Source organism: Bufo bufo, chromosome 10 (genome assembly GCF_905171765.1).
Source record: "Bufo bufo chromosome 10, aBufBuf1.1, whole genome shotgun sequence".
In the NCBI taxonomy this organism is placed as follows: Eukaryota; Metazoa; Chordata; class Amphibia; order Anura; family Bufonidae; genus Bufo; species Bufo bufo.
In genome coordinates, this window is record NC_053398.1 from 63,384,615 (window position 1) to 63,407,541 (window position 22,927).

Below are 22,927 nucleotides of genomic sequence, written 5' to 3' on the forward strand. Positions count from 1 at the left end.
GGACCCGCACCTATCAGACAATGGGGGCATATCCTAGAGATATGCCCCCATTGTCTAATATAGGAATGCCCCTTTAAGAGCTGGTTCCCAATACCATTGTCCATACAGTATGTACTTTTCCTGGATTCCTGGGAATTCACACATAATGCCTTTGCAAATTTTTGGCTGCATTTTATTTTTAAAATAAAGTTTCATATGTTAAAAAAATTCTGAACCATTAGTGTCAAATAACTCTCCGTCATGTTTAGCAATGTCTCAAAAACCACATCCCCTTTCTACCTTGGCAACTTTGCAGGTATCTTTGCCGTGTAAGGGTACTTTCACACTTGCGTTGTGAAGATCCGGCAGGCAGTTCGTCGCCGTAACTGCCTGCCGGATCCGGAAATCTGTGTAAAAACGGATAGCATTTGTAGTCGGATCCGTAGACGGATAGCATTGAAACACCGGATCCGTCTGTTCAGTGTCATCCGGAAAAACAGATCCGGTATTATTTTTTTTCATTGTTAAAAGTCTGCGCATGCAGACTGGAAAACCGGATCCGTTTTGCCAGAACACTTGGTGCCGGATCTGGCATTAATGCATTTCAATGGCATTCCGGCAAGTGTACCGGAATTTTGGACGGAGAAAATACTGCAGCATGCTGTGGTATTTTCTCTGGCCAAATACCGTAATAAGCTCTATATATCCGCCATGCTGTCTGCCTCGCTAATGCCGGTGTTCTGCCAGATTCCAATACCTGGCAGAATGCTATACCCAGAAGTGACGCGGCCGCACCGGAATCAGCTGGAGGAGGGTGTGTGTGGATTCGTAAAAATAATTGCACCGCCGCAGGAGACACCACATAGCAGAGCTGAGTGCAGGATATTGGGGACACCACATAGCAGAGCTGAGTGCGGGATATTGGGGACACCACATAGCAGAGCTGAGTGCGGGATATTGGGGACACCACATAGCAGAGCTGAGTGCGGGATATTGGGGACACCACATAGCAGAGCTGAGCGCAGAGCCCCCCCCCCATCTCCAGCTGATTCCGGTGCGGCCGCATCACTTCCGGGTATAGCATTCTGCCAAGGTATAGGAATCTGGCAGAAGCGGTCTGCGTCTATACGATCACTCCGCCGTGCTACCACTAGGCGGCGCGGCGCGGCTCTATATCACGACACCCGGCAAGGCCTCTCCCTTTGCGGTCGCTGAGTGGTGACGTTGCGCGTTCGCTGTACGGCTCCTCCCTTTCTCCTCGCGTGAAGATGGCCGGTGGGGTGAGCATACAATGGGGCTGGGGGAATCTGATCTCATCCTTGCAGCACAGCCGGCCCGAGGCCCGGGAGACGGTCCGTTGTGCAGGGCCGGGTGTGCTTGGCCTCGGGCCGTGCGTATTGTCCGCGCTGGCGACTTCTTGCGGGTAGTGGCGCCCGTGAGGTGACAGCCCCCTGCCGCTTCCACCTGGAACTTCGCGGCTGTCCATGTGTGGGCGACCCGGCTGGGCCATTGTGTTTAGTACGAATCGCTGGGTGATCGGCTGTATGGCAGTTCCAGGGCTGTATACAGCCGGCGATTACATGGTAGCCCTGTCATTAGGGGGAGGGGCTCTGCCGGGGGTTATACATGTACCACACTGCTGTAAAGAAGAACCGGCTTAGTTGCCCATAGCAACCAATCGGATTCCTCCTTTCATTTTCCAAAGGAGCTCTAAAATGAAAGGTGGAATCTCATTGGTTGTTAGGGGCCTGGAAGAAGCCAGTTTTCTTATGCTGGTTTTGATAAATGTCCCCCTATGTGCCAGTCTGCCCCCAGTGCCGGCCTGGACGTAGTGTGTTATTGGGCCGCTCCTTGGCTGAGTTGGTACTAGTCACCCTATTACGTGTGTGATGTCTAGGTGTGCCTCTAATGGGCCCTTGTGACAATGACTCCAGAAGATGACGGCTCCTGCTGCTCTATAGGGTTACAATTGGGGAAGCTTCCCTAATCCTCTATTAAAGGGGTTGGTCCATGAATGACCCTTATCCCCCCCCCCCCCCCCCCCCCCCAAGCACTTGCGCTAAGATGACCAGCCAGGTAGGAAGTGTACAGCAGGCCCTTCTCGGTGTCCTCCTGTCCCTTCCCGTTGGGAGAGGATCATTGCAGAGGAGCAGGGTTTGCTGTCAGTCAAAACCTACTTTTGTGCATGTAGATTCAGTTCCTTTAAAGCCGTGTCCCATGACTCTGGTCCTCAGGGTCCACCTGCCGGTCATGACTTGAGAATATCCCACAGACTGAATACCTCTGGTAAGTCCTGATGCATGGACAGTAATTATATCAGCTGCTCAATACTAAGGAAGTCCTGAAAACATGACCGGCAGGTGGGCCCTGAGGACTGGAGCTATGTGCCTACCATGCGTGTAGATGGGAGTATCTCCTCTCCCTTGGGGTTACCTGTGGCATCAGTCAGACTGTTGGTATCCGAATGAATATCAGTGCATTGTTTCTGAGGGGACCCTCGTTTCCCGTTCTAAGCCCCGATGTTGCACCGGGTGTCGAGGTCTTGATACTATGATAGCCGGTTCGATATGATACCGGGATTGGCATTTTTCCAATACGAAGCTATGCTATTGTGCAGCTTAGTATCAGGCAGTATCAGAGAACATGGAGCACACATCGCAGAGTACTGTGTTCTCATAAGCGGCTGCACAGTTGGGAAGGAGGGAGCCGCTGCGACACGGCTGGCCACGGTCACCAATAAAAAAGCCCAAGGGATGGGGAGAGATAAAGTCCCAGCACCCGTCCAGAGTGTGAATGTCACACTCTGGACTCACAATGCAGCTCCTGTCCTGACCTCCCAGCATTGCCGGGGTCACATAGTATTATATTGATTTCTGATGCTATGTAACCCTTAGATCTCTTTCACACGGGTGTTGCGGGAAAAGGTGCGGATGCGTTGCGGGAACATGCGCGATTTTTTTCGCGCAAGTGCAAAACATTGTAATGCGTTTTGCACTCTCGTGAGAAAATTTGCGCATGTTTGGTACCCAAACCTGAACTTCTTCACAGAAGTTCGGGCTTGGGATCGGGGTTCTGTAGATTGTATTATTTTCCCTTTATAACATGGTTATCAGGGAAAATAATAGCATTCTGAATACAGAATGCATAGTAAAATAGGGCTGGAGGGGTTAAAAATAAAATAAAAAATAAACTCACCTTAGTCCACTTGATCGCGGAGCCGGCATCTCTTCTGTCTCCTTCTTTGCTGATTGCAGAAAAAGGACCTGTGGTGACATCACTCCGGTCATCACATGATCCATCACCATGGTAAAAGATCATGTGATGACCGGAGTGACGTCACCACAGGTCCTTTTCCTGCAATCAGCAAAGGAGACAGAAGAGATGCCGGCTGCGCGATCAAGTGGACTAAGGTGAGTTTAATTATTATTTTTAACCCCTCCAGCGCTATTTTACTATGCCTTCTGTATTCAGAATGCTATTATTTCCCTTATAACCATGTTATAAGGGAAAATAATGATCGGGTCTCCATCCCGATTGTCTCCTAGCAACCGTGCGTGAAAATCGCACCGCATCCGCACTTGCTTGCGGATGCTTGCGATTTTCCCGCAACCCCATTCATTTCTATGGGGCCTGTGTTACGTGAAAAACGCACAAAGAGGAACATGCTGCGATTTTCACGCAACGCACAAGTGATGCGTGAAAATCACTGCTCGTGTGCACAGCCCCATAGAAATGAATGAGTCCGGATTCAGTGCTAGTGCAATGCGTTCAACTCGCGCATCGCATCCGTGCGGAATACTCGCCCGTGTGAAAGGGGCCTTAGAGTTCTGGAATCTATTGGATAACAGTGACATAATGCTGTCACTGTTATCCAATACATTCCAGACCTCTAAGGGTTACATAGCATCAGAAATCAATATAATGCTATGTGACCCCTGCAGTGCTGGGAGGTCAGGACAGGAGCTGCGCTGAGTCCGGAGTGTGACACTTGCTTGTCTGAAACCAGCCTAAAAGTTAGAGGACCTTTCATTTGTTTTACTTATAGAAGCTAAATACCTTTACTTGCGGGGAAAAAAACCTCCCTGGCTGTGACGCTCTCCGCTGTGATTGGATTGCGGCACAGGAAGGGAGAAGGAGACGTCCATTGTGAAACCCTGGCGACGACTCCTCCCTGTGCCGATGCTCAGTATTGGCATACTGAGCACGAAAACTTCAGGGCGGGGCGTAGGAGTAATGTTTAAAAAAAATAAATCAGGTGGCAGCATCAGCAAGTACAGGTATTTAGCTCCTATAAGTAAAACAGATGAAAGGTCCTCTTTAAAGAACTGTTGATGTCATCACCATGTGACCAATAACATCCAATTGTTACCAATCACATGCAATGACCTCATCAAAGGTCCTTTTACTTGCAGCAAGATATTCCTGGATGCTGATAAGGTAAAGGACCTTTTCTGTCATCATGTGACCAATCACATCCAATTGTTACTGATCACATGGCAATGACCTCATTTTCCTGGTTCTTAAATTAACTTTTCAGCATCCAGGAAGATCTTGCGGCAGGAGGTTTCCTGCACATTTTATAGGTTTGTGCTTTATGTTGTGCCTGTATTAATATGAGGCACATGGTTTCATTACATTAGTACCTCCATGTGCCTCTTATTAATAGCAAGTGACCCCATCATGTCCTCATAATGAGCAACATGGCGTTTTATGATTGTGTCACTAACCCATGTGCCTCCCATTAACCCTTGTAACGCATAAAGCCATACATGTACGGTATTATGCGCAGGGAATTGTATGGAGTGGGCTGCTCCATAAGCGGCGGATGCTGACTGTATAATACGGCAGGCACCCAGCCACAATGATGGGGAACACCAAGATTTGGTGGAGGGGTGAGACTGCACATGCTGCACTCGGTGTGTAGACGCTTGCACATTCTTCTGCTAACTTTTTCATTTTGTTCTCCTCTTGCAGACTCTGTATACATACCCTGATAACTGGAGGGCATACAAGCCCCTCATCGCTGCCCAGTATTCAGGGTTTCCCATCACTGTTGCTTCCTCTGCCCCAGAATTCCAGTTTGGTGTAACTAACAAAACACCCGAATTCCTGAAGAAGTTTCCCCTGGGGAAGGTGAGATTTCTGAAGTTAGACATGTATGTGCCATAGATGTCTGGGTAGATGAGGCATAGTGCCTGTGCCATTGCTTCTCTGTTCTGTATGACCTACAAGGCTGCCACTGGAGACTTAAGCTTAAACTCTGTTTTTAGGTTCCAGCATTTGAGGGTAATGACGGCTTCTGTCTGTTTGAGAGCAGTGCCATCGCTCACTATGGTAAGACCTGTCTGCTTATGTGGATGAATGATACTGTGCAGTTTTTTTTTTTTTTTTGTAACTCTATTCACATCACTCTTTGGCATAGTTAGCGTACTCCTCAGTGTGTAACGCAGATATATAAAGCCAAAATGAAATATACAAAATATTTGACAAAACAAAATATACACAACATTTAAATGGCAACACGAAGGACAAACTGTAAAGTTATGCAAATTGAGGAAGTAGCAGATCTCATTCGGATCTGCAGATCAGATTTTCAAGCACCTAGCTCCAATCTGGGACATGTGAAACTAGTGGTACTGCCATTTCTGTAGATTTTGTCCCAGGAGCCATTTCTCAACAGGATAGTCCCAGGCTGCATGTTGCGTGTGGTACTGTGAGCAGCCTGTGTTGCCTAATTTTGCTACCACGGCCTGTAGCGTTCCTGGACTTGTCTCCCATTGAACACATTTAAGACTTTATGGGTCGGCAATTGCAAATGGAGCTGGCGGCAGCCGATCTTGATGATTTGCATGCCTAAGTGCTTTTAAGGGTGTCAGACCATTCTTCAAACAACCATTAATAGCCTTATTGATAGCAAACCAAAAAGTGCAGGTATTTCTGCGTGATACGCTCATACTCCGTACTTAATCAGTTAAGATGTTTTGAATGATTTACTATACTTTATCATTTGTATATCATGGATATGTCCATCAGTCATGTGATTTCCATAAGTCCACGGCTTTTCCTTCAGAGGAGTGTATATGCTGCTTGATATCCCTTTTAGGCTCCATTCACATGTCCGTAGTGTTTTGCAGGTCCGCAAAAAACCCACCCGGCACCCCTATAGAAATGCCGACAAGAATAGGGCATGTTTTATCTTTTGCGGATACTGACCGCACACTGTGTGCTGTCCGCATCCATTCCGACCCCATAGAAAATGAATGGGTCCGCACCCATTCCGCAAAATTGCGGAATGGATGCGGACCCATTTGTGGACGCGTGAATGGAGCCTTACTGGGTCTCTCTGCGTAGGAAAGTGTATTGTCCTATGCTTTCCTATAAAGTGGAATAAAAAGTATTCTTATCAATGCCAGCCCAACATATGTTAAAAGGGAACTCGTATGCTGGGTGCATGGGGACCTCTGGACACATTTAATTCATATCCAGGGACCTTGCTGGTCCACATATCAAACATGCAATATAGAGATGTGAACTTCTACCTAAACAGGCTCCTCTTATCTGACCTTGCTGTACCGTGTGTCTCTGCCTTGTCTCACCATCTTTTCCTTTCCTCAGTGGGTAATGAGGAACTCCGTGGATCATCCCGCTTAGACCAGGCCCAGGTCCTTCAATGGGTCAGTTTTGCAGACAACCACATTGTCCCTCCGGCCAGTGCTTGGGTTTTCCCAACTCTGGGCATCATGCAGTTCAACAAACAGGTATGTACACCCCCCGTCTCTTTCATAGTTGTCAATCGCTAGTTTTAAATGTTTTGTATGTGTTGTGTGTACGTAGCCAGATGGTGAACTTTAAATGTGACCGTGGTCTATTATAGCTATGGTCAACCTGTCACATTATAAGGGTCCATTCACACGTCCGTTGTTTCTTTCCTGATCTGTTCTGTTTTTTGCGGAACAGATCTGGACCCATTCATTTTCAATGGGCCCTGAAAAAAAATCAGACATTTGAGCTGTCCGATTATTATAATTTTTTTTCAGGACCCATTGAAAATGAATGTGTCCAGATCTGTTCCGCAAAAAACAGAACAGATCAGGAAAGAAACAACGGACGTGTGAATGGACCCTAAAGGTCTCAAATGTTCCCCTTCCGTCCAGATCCTCACATTGTCAGTGCCATGCTTTCCTGACTTTACTTTTTAAAGCTCTTCCACAGTCAATATCCTTTCTGGTCTATGCAAGATACACATGTGTTGTAATGGAGTGTCCATGTAGACACCCCCTCCCATATCTTTGTGGTTCTGTTGTGTAGAGTGTGAGGATGATGGGGGTTTGGCACCAGTATTCTTGTGCATTGAAAACTAGTTGTGGTAACTTTCATTAATCAGTCTTCTAAAAATTACTATTTAAATATTTTATGGACTGTATAGAGTTATATTTAATAACTGCAGTTTTCATTCTTGTTAGGCCACAGAACAAGCCAAGGAGGAGGTGAAACTTATCCTTGCTACCTTAGATGCTCATCTTAAGACCCGGACGTTCTTGGTTGGTGAGAGGATCACACTGGCTGACATTGCTGTTACATGCTCCCTGCTATGGCTTTACAAACAGGCACGTTTTACAACAGTCAAACTTCTGGACCTTAAACTGCACTAATGTCCCTCAGCTCGTGCGGCTGGCTCGAGGAATCTGTGCCTGATATCTTAAATTGCTTCCCACAGGTCTTGGATCCATCCTTCCGTCAGCCTTTTGGTAATGTCACTAGGTGGTTTGTGACCTGTGTGAATCAACCCCAGTTCCGTGCGGTCTTGGGAGAGGTGAAGCTGTGTGACAAGATGGCTCAGTTTGATGGTGAGTTTTTGTGTTGAAATGGCAAATATAGGACTTCAGGAATAATACTGGTTTAGGGTACTTTGAAGTGACTTATCGTAAAGATTGCCTTTTGAGGACTGATGGGATGAAGTATTTCTAGTTCGGCATCAAAGGGTAACTGTCAGTGCTATGCTGCCCTATCTGAAGGCCTAAGCTGGTGATAGATTCCTTTTAAAGAGGACCTTTCACTACTGTACAAATTAAAAACTAACTATATCAGTGGGCAGAGCGGCGCCCAGGGGTCCTCCTGCACTTACTAGTATGTCTGGGCGCCGCTCCGTTCACCCGGTATAGGCTCCGGTGTCTGCGCTCCCTCTAACTGTTTTTTTTTTTTTTGTATGAGGCGTTTCCCTTGCTGCAGCGCTGGCCAATCGCAGCGCACAGCTCATAGCCAGGCTATAGCTGTGCGCTGCGATTGGCCAGCGCTGCAGCAAGGGACACGCCTCATACAAAAGATCACTCCAGTACAGCAGAGGGAGCGCAGACACCGGAGCCTATACCGGGCGAACGGAGCGGCGCCCAGACATACTAGTAAGTGCAGGGGGACCCCTGGGGCGCCGCTCTGCCCACTGATATAGTTAGTTTTTAGTTTGTACAGTAGTGAAAGGTCCTCTAAGTCACTTTCTTGAATTAACCCAATTGTTTTGCTAAAACACTCGCTGGAGTCTGCTCAGTAGGAAGCATGGACTGACTGTGGAGTCCTCCATTAATGAGCTTCTTTCTGTCCCTCCCACCACTGGTTTCAATCAGTGGTGGGGTGGGATCTGGGAGATCTTGAATATAAGGACTCCTGGCCTTTTTGCAGTATGAATGGACTCCAGTGCTCGACTCATTAAAGACTTTGGTGAATCTGCTAGGTTAAGTCAAGCAAGTTTGCAGAGCATTTTGTTCTGAGTATAATTTTTAAATTGTGTCTGGGAAAATAATATAGGAATCAGTCATGAATTTGGAATATGTATCGCTCACGCACCTGTGCAGATATTTCCATCATACCTTCATGCAGGACCACTCCTGGTTTCGTCACTGATACAAACACTGTCGTGACTGCAGCAGTTACCGGGCTAGCCTGCTGTCGGCATTACTTGTCTGAATATGGTCTATTTAGGTACTTCTATGTCAGACCCCAATTACTGTATTTAAAAATATAGGCGTTTTGGCATGGTAAAACATGATTGCAGATCTAGCCACCAGAGGGCTCCCTTCTTACTCTGCTGCTTGTTACGAGAATTCAGTCTCTAGCAGCAGAGGCTGCTGACTAGGGATGAGTGAATCGACTTCGGAGCTCTGTACAGTATTAGAATGTATTGGCTCCAATGAGCCGAAGTAATTGCATCGCGAAGTCTCACAAGACTTTGTGCAATAACTTCATAAATTAATTTGTACTGTAAAAAAAACATTTCCCGAACTCTGGTTCGGTTCCAAGGTACCACTTGGAACCAAACCCCAGTTCGGGAAATGTTTTTTTTACAGTACAAATTTCTGAAGTTATGCGAAGTCTCCATGAGACTTCACGAAGCAATAACTTCGGCTCATCGGAGCCAATACATTCTAATACTGTACGGAGCTCCTACTGCGTACAATATTAGAACGAAGTTTTATGCGAAACTACTTCGGATGTTTCATCCGAAGTCGACTCTCTCATCCCTACTGCTGACAGTTACAGGAAAGTGGGGGAAGGGGGATCCCAAGTTGCACAAATGTATGCACCTGTCTGCCATAGATATCTACGATAATGTGCTCAGTCCACTACAAATAAGACAGAGCTTCTGGCTATGGAGGTGCGGGGTGTCCGAGCCCCACCGATCAGCTAATGATGGCCTCTCCTGAGAACAGTCCAGCAAATGATGAATGGTGGACAACCCTTTTATAGATAAGGTTGTGTCACAGTATTAACTGCTTGCAATCAAGAAAATATTTTTGATTTGCTACTCTTAAAATAAATGGGAAAGACCATGGCAGATTTTACTTGGGATTTCCACGAGAAGGAAAAAAAATCCCCCCTCCTAGAAACACTGCTTCTTGTCTCTGTACTGAAGTACAGCCCCATTCACTTGACTGAAGATGAGCTGGAATACTAGTCTTGGCACATAGACACATTTTAGTGCTGTTTCTGGTTTAGAAAACAAAAAACCCACAGAACGTTATTTTTTTTTCTCTCCTCATGTGGACCATCATGTTAATGTCACAAGAGATCCTTATGAAATGATGCCCCGTAGGCGTCACACTGGCCACCGTTCATAACTGACATGTACTATCCGAGTTTGCAGAACATTTTGTGTACAAATGCTGCAGAGCAAGTGTCATAGCTGCTTTTAGGCCTCACGTTCATAGCCGATTGTGTTGGCAAACTTTTCATAAGATACTTATATTCAGTTTTTCTCTTTCAACAGCTAAGAAGTTTGCAGAATTGCAGCCTAAGAAAGAGACCCCCAAGAAAGAGAAACCTGCAAAAGAGCAGAAGAAAGAGAAGGAGGAGAAGAAGCCCACACCTGCCCCTGCACCAGCCACAGAGGAAGATCTTGATGAATCTGAAAAGGCTCTTGCAGCAGAGCCTAAATCAAAGGACCCCTATGCTCACCTTCCTAAGAGGTAAGGGTCTTAATATGCTCTTCTATCCTAGTGCTATACTGCCACATGTATTTTAGGCTTCCCTGTTCACGTGAACAGATTTGTTGCAGAAACTTCGGCCACTGAAAATCCATTCCATACATATGACTCCTTTCAGATGCAAGTCATTTCTGCTACAAATCTTTACGAATTGTATACCTGCAGTATTAAACATGGTAAAAAAAAAAGTAACATAGGAGCTTTAGCATCTTACAAGTAGCTGTGTTCCCTATAAAAGGTTTAAGGGAGTCTGTCACATAAATTTCACAAATATAACTACCAGCAATGGCCATCAGAACATTGTAAAAGCATTGTATAACCATACCTTTTGTCATCTAAGTGTTTTATTCCATGTCTAATAAAAACCCTTTTATTTCCATTCAAAAACAGTGCCCAAGGCCACAGCTCTTCCATCCTGCTACTCCCTCAACCTCCCAAGGCTTCTTCCCTGGCATCACTGATGTCAGGAGGAAGCCTTGGGGAGACTAGGGGAGTAGCGGGGAAGGGTGGTGGGCCTGGACACTTCCAAAAGGAGTGCCCTAAAGAATGTAACACACCTGGGGGCCATATTGCCCCGATCGGGGTGCTGGGGGACCCGATCGGGGCATAATTTGAACTCTCCTCTCCTGAGACCTTACTGAGAGCGGTGGTGACCGGCTTTCAGTCTGCGCATGCGCCGGGCTGCCGCCGCCATCTTTCTTGAGGGTAAGAAGGGGGGGGGGGGGGAGATTTATCACCAATCAAATCCCTTAGTGTGTCATCCCTCAACAAAATATTCTGCCATTGGGCTAAACTTAAAGGAAAAAGGATAGCATTTGGGTTTATCTTCCCTTCTCTTATCCTGCCTACCCGAGAATAAAACTCTCCGTGGGATATCAGAGGCCCTTGTCATAGCCTCATTAAGCATTATTATGGTATATCACCTAGCCATTAACCTATTCCTTAAATCAAGTGCTTGCCTCCTGAAGCCTTCTGTTGCAAGCATGCTCAACCTGCGGCCCTCCAACTGTTGCAAAACTACAACTCCCAGCATTCCCAGACAGTCTACAGCTATCAGCCTGCAGCAGAGCATGGTGGGAGTTGTAGTTTTACAACAGCTGAAGGGCCACAGGTTGAGCATCCCTGTTCTGTTGTATTAATACTCTTCAACCTAATAAACTGCCCATATGGAACTCTTTTCTTTACACTATATGGGTGATAACTAGAGTGATGTAATAGTAAGTTGGATGCCGTGGGCTTGCGAAATCCCTCAGCAACCAACTCTCCACCCCCCACTGACAATAAAACATCCAGGAATTCCAATTTAGATCCCCAAATACATAGGTGAACTTCATAGTCATTGTATTGGACTCATTCAAATGATCGACAAATGTACCTGACCAGACACCGGGGTTCCCATAGCTGTACCGTACTACTGTTGGTACTGGTGGTTACCAAACCTAAGTGTTTTTCGAAATTAAATTTTGGTGAAATTTATAAAATTGCCTTTTTTTTAGTACCTTCTAATACATGGAATCTAGTGTCGTAGAAAGGTGCATTTGTAATTCAATAAACACAGCTCCATGAAGTGGCTGACCGGACACTAAGTAACTATGTAATCACGACAAGATTGAGGTAGATTTATCAAAACTGGTGTAAAGGAAAACTGGCTGTTGCCCATAGCAACCAATCAGATTCCACCTTTCCTTTACCAAAGCAGCTCTGAAAAATGAAAGGTGGGATCTGGTTGCTATCGGCAACTAAGCCAGTTTTCCTTTACACCAGTTTTGATCTGCCCTTATGTAGGAATGATAAAACCATCAGTATCGCAATCTAATTATATGCTTGAAGCAACCAGTTCCTGTACTGGTACTCACATTTTGGCCAGGTCAAATGTAGGAATAAGTGTGTATGCATGACTGCATCCCCTTAGCGTGATTTTAAATTGTCCATAATTACCCCTATATACGCACGGTTGTGAATGTGGTTATGTTCAAGTCATCACTTCCCACGAGTTTGCATGTGGAGTGTGCAGTGAAGTATATACTAATACATGGTCTTTAAATGCAGTTGCCCCTGGCAACCAATCCGATTGACAGAGGAGCGCTGAAAGATTAAAAGGCGGAATAAGATTTTCTATGGGCAACAGACAGTTTTCCTTTGAACAAGTTTTGATAACTTTCCTAGTGTGCAAATATCTCTGTGTGCCCTTATCCCTTTCATAAGCAGGTCATTTTACATTCCCAGTTTACTCTCAGCCATACCCAAAGTCATAGCTCTTTTATTTTTCCGTTCATGTAGCTGTATGAGGATTTTTTTTTTTTTTTTTTGCAGGACAAGTTGTAATTTCTAATGGCACCATTTAAAGGGGTTGTCTGGGTTCAGCTCTGAACCCAGACATACCTCCATTTTTACCCAGGCAACCCCCCTAAATCGTGCAGGGCCAAAGGTATTTTCAGGGGGGTCCATGGTGCTGCCAGGAAGCCTGGTGTCCTCACCGGCTCTGATGGGTGGGTTTTAGCGCTTCCCTAGCCTGTAAAACGGCCCGGCAGTGTTATTGTAAACAAGAGCCCGTGCCCTGTGCAATCTAGCGCAAGGCAAGGGAGCACCTCGGAGCATGAGATGCTCCAATGCTAACATCGGGGGGCGGGGGGGGCTGCCTGGGTGAAATTATGGGTGAACCCGGACAACACCTTTTTAATATTGCTTACAGTGTAGGAACGCTTCCATCTTGACAATCAGCTGCTCCTCAGATAGTGTAAATGCTCCTTTAGGAAGTCAAATTTGTATAATATTTCCCAATAATCCTTGTCTTGCCTTCCAGCTCCTTCATTATGGATGAATTCAAAAGAAAATATTCAAATGAAGACACACTCTCAGTGGCTCTGCCTTATTTCTGGGAGCACTTTGACAAAGAGGGCTGGTCCATTTGGTATTCCGATTACCGTTTCCCTAATGAACTCACTCAGACCTTTATGAGCTGCAACCTCATTACAGGTACGTGACATGTTGCTGCATGGGCTGTAATGTTATGCTAGGGTATATGAGGTAAGTAACGACTGCCAGATCATTGTTCCCGGAGTTGAACAGTGCTCATGTGACTTAATGGTATACCCATAATTTCATTTGCACAAACCGTGTAGTTTCAGAGACCTACAAAACTGCAGAAGTTGGGCATCCGTTAAAGGGGTTGTCTCACGGCATTTCTCATGTAGACAGTTAATACAAGGCACTTACTAATGTATTTTGATTGTCCATATTGCCTCCTATGCTGGTTTAATTTATTTTTGCTTCGCATTATACACTGCTTATTTCCAGGAGGTTATGGCTGCAGAGCAGATATGAGATGGCTCTGTGCTCTCATGTGCCTATGCGGACTCTTATGGTCCTGGCCACCAGAGAGGCCCATAATCGCTGAACCCCCCCACAACTAAAAAGTAAGTTAGGTTAGTTATAAAAATAGAAAAATTCCACAAACACAAAAAATATAACTTGATAGGGCCAATAGAGATGTATGACAGTGGTGCTCAACCTTTGGTACTCCAGCCTTTACAACACTACAGGGGTTAGTTGTTTTACAACAGCTGAAGGGCTGCAGGTTGGACATCCCTGATGTATGATGTAAGGAAGAATACTGTCTCTCTGGAATCTCAGACCCTGCCTAAAGAAGGAATGGCTGCCCTGATGGGGGTGATACCGTTTCAGGAGCCTCCTACAGACCCTCAACTGTGTGCCTGCAATTCTGTGGGCCACAGTACAGGCACAGCCTGGCAACTGCTTTGTGCGTGAGGCCTAACACAGAAAGATACCACCATAGGAGATGTGCTATACTGAATGTCTGTCAATATGGTCCTTAGACCTAAAAAAATAAAATGAAAAAATTGTAGGTATATGCCTCTCAGATACATACTAGATATAGCTATTAGGAGAAACAGAGAAGAACCCGCGCTGACTAAGTATCCATTTAAAACAACGAAGTGTATCAGAGAGAAAGGTCTTTTGTGGGGTGAGAATATAAACTGGCCTATTTGCCATACACTACAGTAATATCAATGTTTAAATGGGTCCCAAACCTGTGAATCGTTGGAGTTAAACGAAAAACAAGATGTGTATAGAAAAAAGTCAGCAGGATTAATTCCCCGCTTTATCAGGTAAGATTCTTGCGGCTATTCACTTTAAATGTCAGCGTCTCTCCTGGTCCTATCTTCTGCTTTCCTCGTGGTACGCGCGTAACCCCGGCCGGTAGTTCGCGCGCGCACTTGGAAGCAATGCTTGGTTGTTGTCCTGGAAACCTAACGTGTGACGTCACACATGAAGCTACGGAAGCTTCACTGGTCCACAATACCTCCAACGTGTTTCGGAATAATCGTATTCCTTCCTCAGGTTCCCTTCAACCTAATAAACTGCCAAATAGGCCAGTTTATATTCTCACCCCACAGAAGACCTTTCTCTCTGATACACTTCGTTGTTTTAAATGGATACTCAGTCAGCGCGGGTTCTTCTGTTTCTCCTAATAGCTTGTTCTATTTTTTGGGGGTTTTTCGGCAATTATCCCCTCACCAGAACCCTGCAGCGACACACCTCTCTGTATTTGCATTACAGTACTGGTGATTTCCCACCTCCCCAAAAAATTAGACAGCAGCGCTAGTATCCACACTAAGATTATTTCCATACTAGATATATACAGCTATGTTCCAAATACTTTGTCACAATTTAGGGGCAATTTGGTCACATCCTCAGGGGACTTCAGAGAAGACTACGATGTCCCAGATTTAATATTCAACTCAAAGATGACAAAGGACACCATTCCCTCAGTCTATGCCTGGGAGAAGTCGTATTACTACAGCCTGCAAACGCATTCCAAACAGTGTGCACTTTATATCTTTATTCTATGTCAGGAAAAATGTATTCTGCTGAAAAATGGCTCCTAAGTGCCCAACTTTGGGAGCTGTTTTTCAACAGAATAAGGCCTCGTGCACACGACTGTATGTATTTTGCGGTCCTCAAAAAACGGATCCGCAAAAAATACGGATGTCTGTGTGCATTCCGTATTATGTGGAACAGAGCAGCTGGCCCCTAATAGAACAGTACTATTCTTGTCCGTAATGTTCTAATAATTATTATTATAATTTTTTGGGCGGACTCATTGAAATGAATGGTTACATAGAATGTGTCGGCAGATAAGAACCATTTGGCCCATCTAGTCTGCCCAATATATCTGAATACTATGGATAGCCCCAGGCCCTATCTTATATGAAGGATAGCCTTATGCCTATCCCATGCATGCTTAAACCCCTTCACTGTATTTGCAGCTACCACTTCTGCAGGAAGGCTATTCCATGCATCCACTACTCTCTCAGTAAAGTAATACTTCCTGATATTACTTTTAAACCTATGTCCTCTTGTAGCAGTTTTTCTTCTATTAAATATTCTCTCCTCTTTTAGGCCTCATGCACACGACTTTTTTTTTTTGCGGTCCGCAAAACGGATTTCCGTTGTTCCGTGACCGTTTTTTCTTCCGTGGGTCTTCCAATGCAAGTCAATGGGGACTGATCCGTTTGACGTTGACATAATATGGTGCAATTGCAAACGGATCCGTCCCCCATTGACTTTCAATGTAAAGTTTTCTCCAAAAACTTTCGCCAAAAGTGAAATTCTGAAATTTCATCTCCATTTTCCATTTAATTCTTGTGAAACACCTAAAGGGTTAACATTTGTAAAATCAGTTTTTAATACCTTGAGGGGTGTAGTTTCTAAAATGGGGTCATTTTTGGGTGGTTTCGATTATGTAAGCCTCACAAAATGACTTCAGACCTGAACTGGTCCTTTAAAAAGTGGGTTTTGGAAATTTTCTGAAAAAAATTTAAGATTTGCTTCTAAGCCTTCTAACATCCCCCCCCCCCCCCCCCCCCCACAAAAAAATAAAATGGCATTCCCAAAATGATTCAAACATGAAGTAGACATATGGGAAGTGTAAAGTAATAAATATTATGAGGTATCGCTATCTGTTTTAAAAGCAGAGAAATTTTAAAATTTGTAAAGTTGCGAATTTTTTAATTTTTTGGGTAAATTTGGTATTTTATAAATAAAAACGAAATATCTTGATTTCAAATTTACGACTGTCATGAAGTACGATATGTGACGAGAAAACAATCTCAGAATGGCCTGGATAAGTAAAAGCGACACGTCAGATTTGCAAAAATCAGTCTGGTCCTTTAAGGTCAAAAATGACCTGGTCCTTAAGGGGTTAATAGTATAGGTGTTTTGGGGCGCAGCGACTGGAGTGATTTTAATTTATATATTTATAAATCCCATGTCTCTGAGGTAAGCACTCAGGAATGTGAAGTTGACCTCCGCACAATGGGGTTTGGGGATTCTAGGCCTGGTTTTTCTTTATCTCCAATCGCAGACTTTAGCCCTAGGTGTCTTCTGCTCTGCACTTGTGAGCGTGCGCTACTTTTAAAGACTGCACTTCCACCATACAAGTACGGTGGAGGTCTGGAAAAACTTAAAGAATCCCCAAAACAACCTTTGTCAGATCACAATTGCAGACCATAGTAAATAAAATAGAAAAACAGTGCATTGTTCTCTCAGCTGCAGCAATGTCTTCTTTCCCCTCCCCCTCTGCTAGTGAACGTGAGCCAAAAAGTATAGCAGGAGGGGGCTTGGCTGGGACAAAAGCTCCTAGTTACTAATAGTATAAAATAGATTTGGTAACCATTCCAGCTGTAGTGTATATACATGGCTCCAGCCATAGTAGATACAGCTGAATATCAAGTCTGCCTAGTTATGCATTGATAATTCCTGTCTTTGCTGCATGTGTGCAGATCTGCCTTTTTGTACAGCTTTGGAAAGCTGGGTACCATGTGGAGTTTTGCTGTAGATGAATCTACGTATATAGTGCATATATCAGGGTTCAGCAACGTCTGGCGCTCTGTTAGGCCTCTTTCACACGGGTGTCGCGTGTGAGGGCCGGACAAGATGCGGGTGCGTTGTGGGAAAATGCACTTTTTTTTTTTCTTTTTTTTTTTGTGCGAGTGCAAAACGTTTTAATGCATGAAAAAATTCGGCATGTTTGGTACCCAGACCCGAACCCAGACTTCCCTGAAGTTCGGGTTTGGGTTAGGTGTTGTGTAGATTTTATTATTTTCAGTTATAACATGGTTATAAGGGAAAATAATAGCATTCTTAATACAGAATGCATAGTAAAATGTCCATTGAGGGGTTAAAAATAAACAAATGTAACTCGCCCCATCCACTTGATAGCATAGCGGATCTCCTCATTCTATTTTCTTCAGGACCTGGCTAAAGGACCTTTGACGTCACTGCGCTCATCACATGGTCCATCACCATGTTTTAGAACAGTTGAGCAAGTATGCATGCTGGGAATTGTAGTTACACACCAGCTGGTTTTGGACCCTTGGTGTATACTGAGGTTGTCCTGATAGACTCAGTTAGATCTCTGCAGAGGTTGTTAGCCAGCTTTCCCAGACTGCAGAAAGCCATAGCAGGGAGTAAGAATCCCAGTAACTAATCCTCCATACTGTAGCATATCTAGCCAGATTTGTCATTCAGAGTCCGGAGACAGCTGGCTAACAAATTAATAATGCCTGTAAAGTGCTTTGGAATATGTTGACGCTATATATGTTAGTCAAATGTAATAAGGACTGCTAAATAATGGGTCTAAACCAAAGTTAGATTTGTCATTCAGGGTCCTGGGTAACGCGTAGGGGGAGATTTATCAAAACTGGTGTAAACTAGAGCTGGCTTAGTTGTCAATAGCAATCAGATTCCACCATTCATTTTCGAAAGGAGTTCTGAGAGGAGATCTGGTTGATTGCTAATAGGAACTTGGCCAGTTCTGCTTTACACCAGTTCTAATAAATCTCAACCGTTATGTGGAGCTGTAATAGTTCCCTAGCTGCAGATTCGCCTTTCACCACCATGTGGAACAGTTCTAAAGACTGCAGAATGCTAAATCTGTGAAGATGTATGCCCCCTTCCTGCTCCTGAACAGTGCCATAGATCCTATGATTACTTGTGTAATAAACGTATGGACGACTTGTAATCCATCTTTCTGACACTCATGACAGACACTGAGAAATCTCTTCTGCCTACAGTGTTGTGAAAAAGTATTTGCCCCATTACAGATTTCTTGTTTTTGCACATTTGTCTCACTTAAAGCGAACCTTTCACCTCATTTTCACTTTATAAACTAGCAACAGTACCTTTATAGATTATCTCCAGTGTGTTCTTATACATCCTTGTGCCGCTTTCCTGCGATGTTTATTCTTGAAAGAATCGTCTTATAAAGTTCACATTTTCTGCTCCAACAGTCACGGGTCTGGTGAGTTTGGGCAGACAAGGGAGAGGAGGCGTGTTTGATGAGAGGGCAGGGTATACTGGGAGGCGCTAGTTCCAGCATGTAAGCTGGTGGGTGGAGCGCACCAGGGAAGGTAGTGCCGATGCGTTCCAATGTGGAGCGCATCGGGAAGGAAAGGGGGCGGGGTGTGGAAGGCGGACTTCCTATATGGGCGTTACTGTAGATAGGGGAGCGCGCGGACGGGAGGGAGAGCAGACAGGCAGGCATTGCGTACGGGCGGCGAATGAGGAGGACGGCGCATGCGCAGGATTCACAAGCGCGGTCCCGGCGACTGAGCCGGCTGTCAATTACAGAGCATAGAGGCGGGGTTAGGGCAGGGGAGGTACAGCCAGAGGTGAGGGAAGGGATACCCCCTTGACTTGTTGCGTGACTGTTGGAGCAGGAAATGTGAACTTTATAAGACTATTTTTTCAAGAATAAACAGCGCAGGAAAGCGGCACTAACATGTATAAGAACACACTGAAGATAATCTATAAGGTACTGTTGCTAGTTTATAAAGTGAAAATGAGGTGAAAGGTTCGCTTTAAATGTTTCAGATTCAGACCGAGAACCTGAGGTATATACAAAAAGCAGTTTTTAAATGAGTATTTTCATTTATTAAGGGAAAAGGCTATCCCAAGCAACTATGTGGCTATGCCCCCATTGTCTTATAGGTGTGGGTGCCAACGCTGGGACTCGCACCTATATCAAGAACTGAGCCCCAGCTTGGCTGTTTGACGACCCCATAGAAATGAATGGAGGACTGCTGCTCATGCGCAGCGCACCCTCCACCAGTTTCAGGGCTCCATTCTCGATACAGGTGCGGGTCCCACTGCTATCGTGCATCGGCGGCATATCCTAGCAGTATGCCCCCCATTGTCTGAGATGAGACAACCCCTTTAAATCCATGGCATTTGGGAGGTCACAGAAGGACAGGGCGCCCCTTTCCATGGGTCTTGCAGCATGCTGATGAGTTGCTGTGGCCTCCAGGCCTTCCCTGTACAGTACATGGCCGTCTTCTACATGCTGGATGGAGCCCTCTGCTTCTTGATTCATCCAGTGTTTAGCTTTCACCACGGTCTGCTTTTGAAATCCATTGATCATAGATGGGGTTGAAACCCCACAGATCTGATATTGATGACCTCTCCGGTGAAAAGGTGATCAATTAAAAAAAAAAAAGCGGAAATAGCCCTTTATGGGTTTAAAGCCCTGTACACTGGCTTCTCTTCAAGGACGGGTAGCTCCTGTTCAGAAGTACATCATTATTATTGCTTTCATCTCAAAAGTGAGAGCGGCTTTATGGTTTTGAAAAATGTTGGTTTATGTAGATGGACTCTTTAAGTTAAGAAGTTCTGCCGTCCTCTGTAGGCTTTCCTTTGTGTTACTTTAACAGTAATGAAGTGTTGCTTTGCTTTTAAAATAATGGGAACATTTTGGTCTGCAAAATAACAGTCCCCTGTAGGTTAAAATGTCATAGAATTGAAACCATTTATCCACTACAGGCTGTTCTGCACCTTGTGGCACAGTTTCTAGATCAAAAGCCTGGGGTTGCTGACTACATGGCCCATCGTATGATGACAAGCTCTGCGTAAGACTTGGGCTATACTCACACTAGCGTTTCTATCTTAGGGGCTCATACCGTGAAACCGCTTCTGTTTTGTCCCCATTCATTGTCAATGGGGACAAAACGTAACTGAACAGAACGCTCCAAAATGCATTCCGTTCTGTTCTTATACCGGAGGGCAGCATGCTGCGGTTTGCTTTCCATCCTGGGATGTGGAGCAAAACGGATCGTCATGACCCACAATGCAAGTCAATGCGGACGGATCCGTTTTCTCTGACACAATAGTAAACGGATCCGTCCCCCATTGACTTTCAATGGAGTTCATGACTAATCCGTCTTGGCTGTGTTAAAGATAATACAACCGGATCCGTTTATAATGGATGCAGATGGTTGTATTATCAGTAACGGAAGCACTTTTGTTGAACCGTGCCGCTAGTGTGAAAGTAGCCTAAGCTTGCCTGATGGGTGCAGAATTTAGGGCCTTTGGGCTGCCATCAAGACAGGACTATGGCCAAGGTTGAATGAAGGGACAAGCTGCTGGGTTTCTAAAGGGGAGTGTTGGAAAACATAAGCACCGTCTGCAGATGCCTTGTGCTACATTCCTGTGAGGGTGCAGCTTGGGAGAGTAGTCCTGTAACGCTGTGTGGGAGGAGGTGGTCTGCTCCCTGCTGGATGGATGTGTTGCATCTGGCAGCTTTTCAGATGACCTGTTTGTCGGGTTTTAACTTGGTTGTTAATCCTGTAGGACAAAGCCTTCTATAAAACAAGTGCGCCTCAGGTCCTGGGTACAGAGCTCCTCATGCGGGCAGTGTAGTCTGGAGGGAGCTAGTGATTTAATGCTGATCTCTAGTCTGATTTCAAATGGTGGAAGTGGACGGCTCTGGATATTTCTTTCCTCTGCACCTCATTCAGTTCGTCCAAAACCTGAAGATTTAGGGTCCATTCACACGTCTGGATCCGTTCCGCAATGGGGGACGCAGTATGCTGTCCGCATCCGCACTTCTATTCCGCAAAAAAATAGAACTTGTCTCAGTCTTGTCCGCAGACACGGACAAGAAAAGGCATTTCTATTTAAAGTGCCAGCCATGTGCGTTCTGCATTTTGCGGAATGGATATGGCCGGTGTCCATGTTTTGCGGACCGCAAAACACTTGGGGACGTGTGAATGGACTCTTAATGGCTCTATTTATAGACTAATACAATTTTTATGTTTTGTGCATTATTTTATTTTTTTTGTTTTTAGTTTAATCGTTTTGTTCCATTCTTCCTTGGCAGGTATGTTCCAGCGTTTGGACAAGCTACGTAAAACCGGTTTTGCCAGCGTTATTCTTTTTGGAAATAACAATGACAGCTCAATCTCTGGAGTGTGGGTGTTCAGAGGCCAGGATTTGGCATTCACAGTAAGTGTGTGGATTTTTAATCTTTTTTTTTTTTTTTTTTCTTAAGGGTTCAGAATGACACAAGTGCAAACTGCACTTTTGTTTACATTTTGGATATGGGAAAACTGGGTTGGGGGGGACTCCATAAGAACTACTGCTGTAGTAATCTCGTATTCTTCAGAGAGACTGAGGCTATTGCAGAGAAGGAACGGCTTCCCTAAAATCTCAGTGCGGGGAAGCCATTGAGGACCTGTGAGTTCAGCGAGTTCAAAGTGGTCTCAGATGCCATGGTTACAGTTGACTATGGCATTCAGGGGGTAAATGTCTGAACAGCGATAACACCGATCGCAGACATTAGCCCCTGGTGTCTGCTGTGTGAAACTGTCTGGAGCAGGTGCCATCTTTTAGAGAGTTGTGAGTTGCCAAAATGTTTGCCCTCTTGCTAGATACTCTAATTGAAGCTTGGCAAGTGGACTGTGTTGGTGGATTGTTTAACACTTGTCTTGTTCTTTACAGCTGTCTGAGGATTGGCAAATAGACTATGAGTCTTACAACTGGAGGAAGCTGGACCCTGATAGCGAGGAGTGCAAAACATTTGTGAAAGAGTATTTCTGCTGGGAAGGAGAGTTCAAGCATGTGGGCAAACCCTTCAACCAGGGCAAAATCTTCAAGTGAGGACCCTGGGGAGGGAGAGAGGAGCTGTCTATCCTTTGAAGAGCTGTTTTGGTTGTGCTGATGACTGTTCTCTTCAAATGTAACACTCAGACCTTTTAACTTAAGACGGCAAACAAAAAATAAAAAGTCAAATATCAGCTGTTTTGTGTCATGTCCCCCCTTGCTCCATGCAGTTTACTTATTATACATATTGTACACACTAAATGAGTTTCATGTCCCTTCACCCAATGCCATTATATTCCAGGTTTGCACAGCACACTACATCCTAGAGCAGCAGTCGGCAACCTTCTACATCCTAGAGCAGCAGTCGGCAAACTACAATTCCCAGCATGCTCCATTCATTTCTATGGGGGTTCGGAGAAGAACAGAGTAAGTATGCATGCTGGGAGTTGTAGTTTCACAACACCTGGAATGCCGGAGGTTGCCTACCCCTGTCCTAGAGAGTAAAGTTTTATACATGACGTGGACAGTGAGGTATTTTAAATTTAGTTTCTGTGGTCCATGTACTCAGGCTG

The 22,927-nt window shown here is 45.0% G+C and overlaps 1 protein-coding gene across 1 annotated transcript; it reads left to right on the top strand.

Annotated features, from left to right (window-relative positions):
* The first annotated feature begins 1,110 nt into the window (after nucleotides 1–1,110).
* Nucleotides 1,111–22,551, top strand: EEF1G (eukaryotic translation elongation factor 1 gamma). The gene is made up of 10 exons (XM_040410152.1): nucleotides 1,111–1,259; nucleotides 4,954–5,112; nucleotides 5,250–5,313; nucleotides 6,595–6,737; nucleotides 7,443–7,586; nucleotides 7,697–7,826; nucleotides 10,238–10,436; nucleotides 13,258–13,430; nucleotides 21,634–21,758; nucleotides 22,254–22,551. The coding sequence occupies exons 1-10, from the start codon at nucleotides 1,248–1,250 to the stop codon at nucleotides 22,410–22,412; spliced, it is 1,308 nt and encodes a 435-aa protein (XP_040266086.1). The 5' UTR covers nucleotides 1,111–1,247; the 3' UTR covers nucleotides 22,413–22,551.
* Nucleotides 22,552–22,927: the final 376 nt, after the last annotated feature.

Coding starts and splice junctions, on each gene's coding strand:
- EEF1G (XM_040410152.1), top strand. Junction 13,431..21,633: donor GAGCTGCAACCTCATTACAG/GTACGTGACATG, acceptor CTTCCTTGGCAG/GTATGTTCCAGCGTTTGGAC. Junction 21,759..22,253: donor GCCAGGATTTGGCATTCACA/GTAAGTGTGTGG, acceptor TGTTCTTTACAG/CTGTCTGAGGATTGGCAAAT.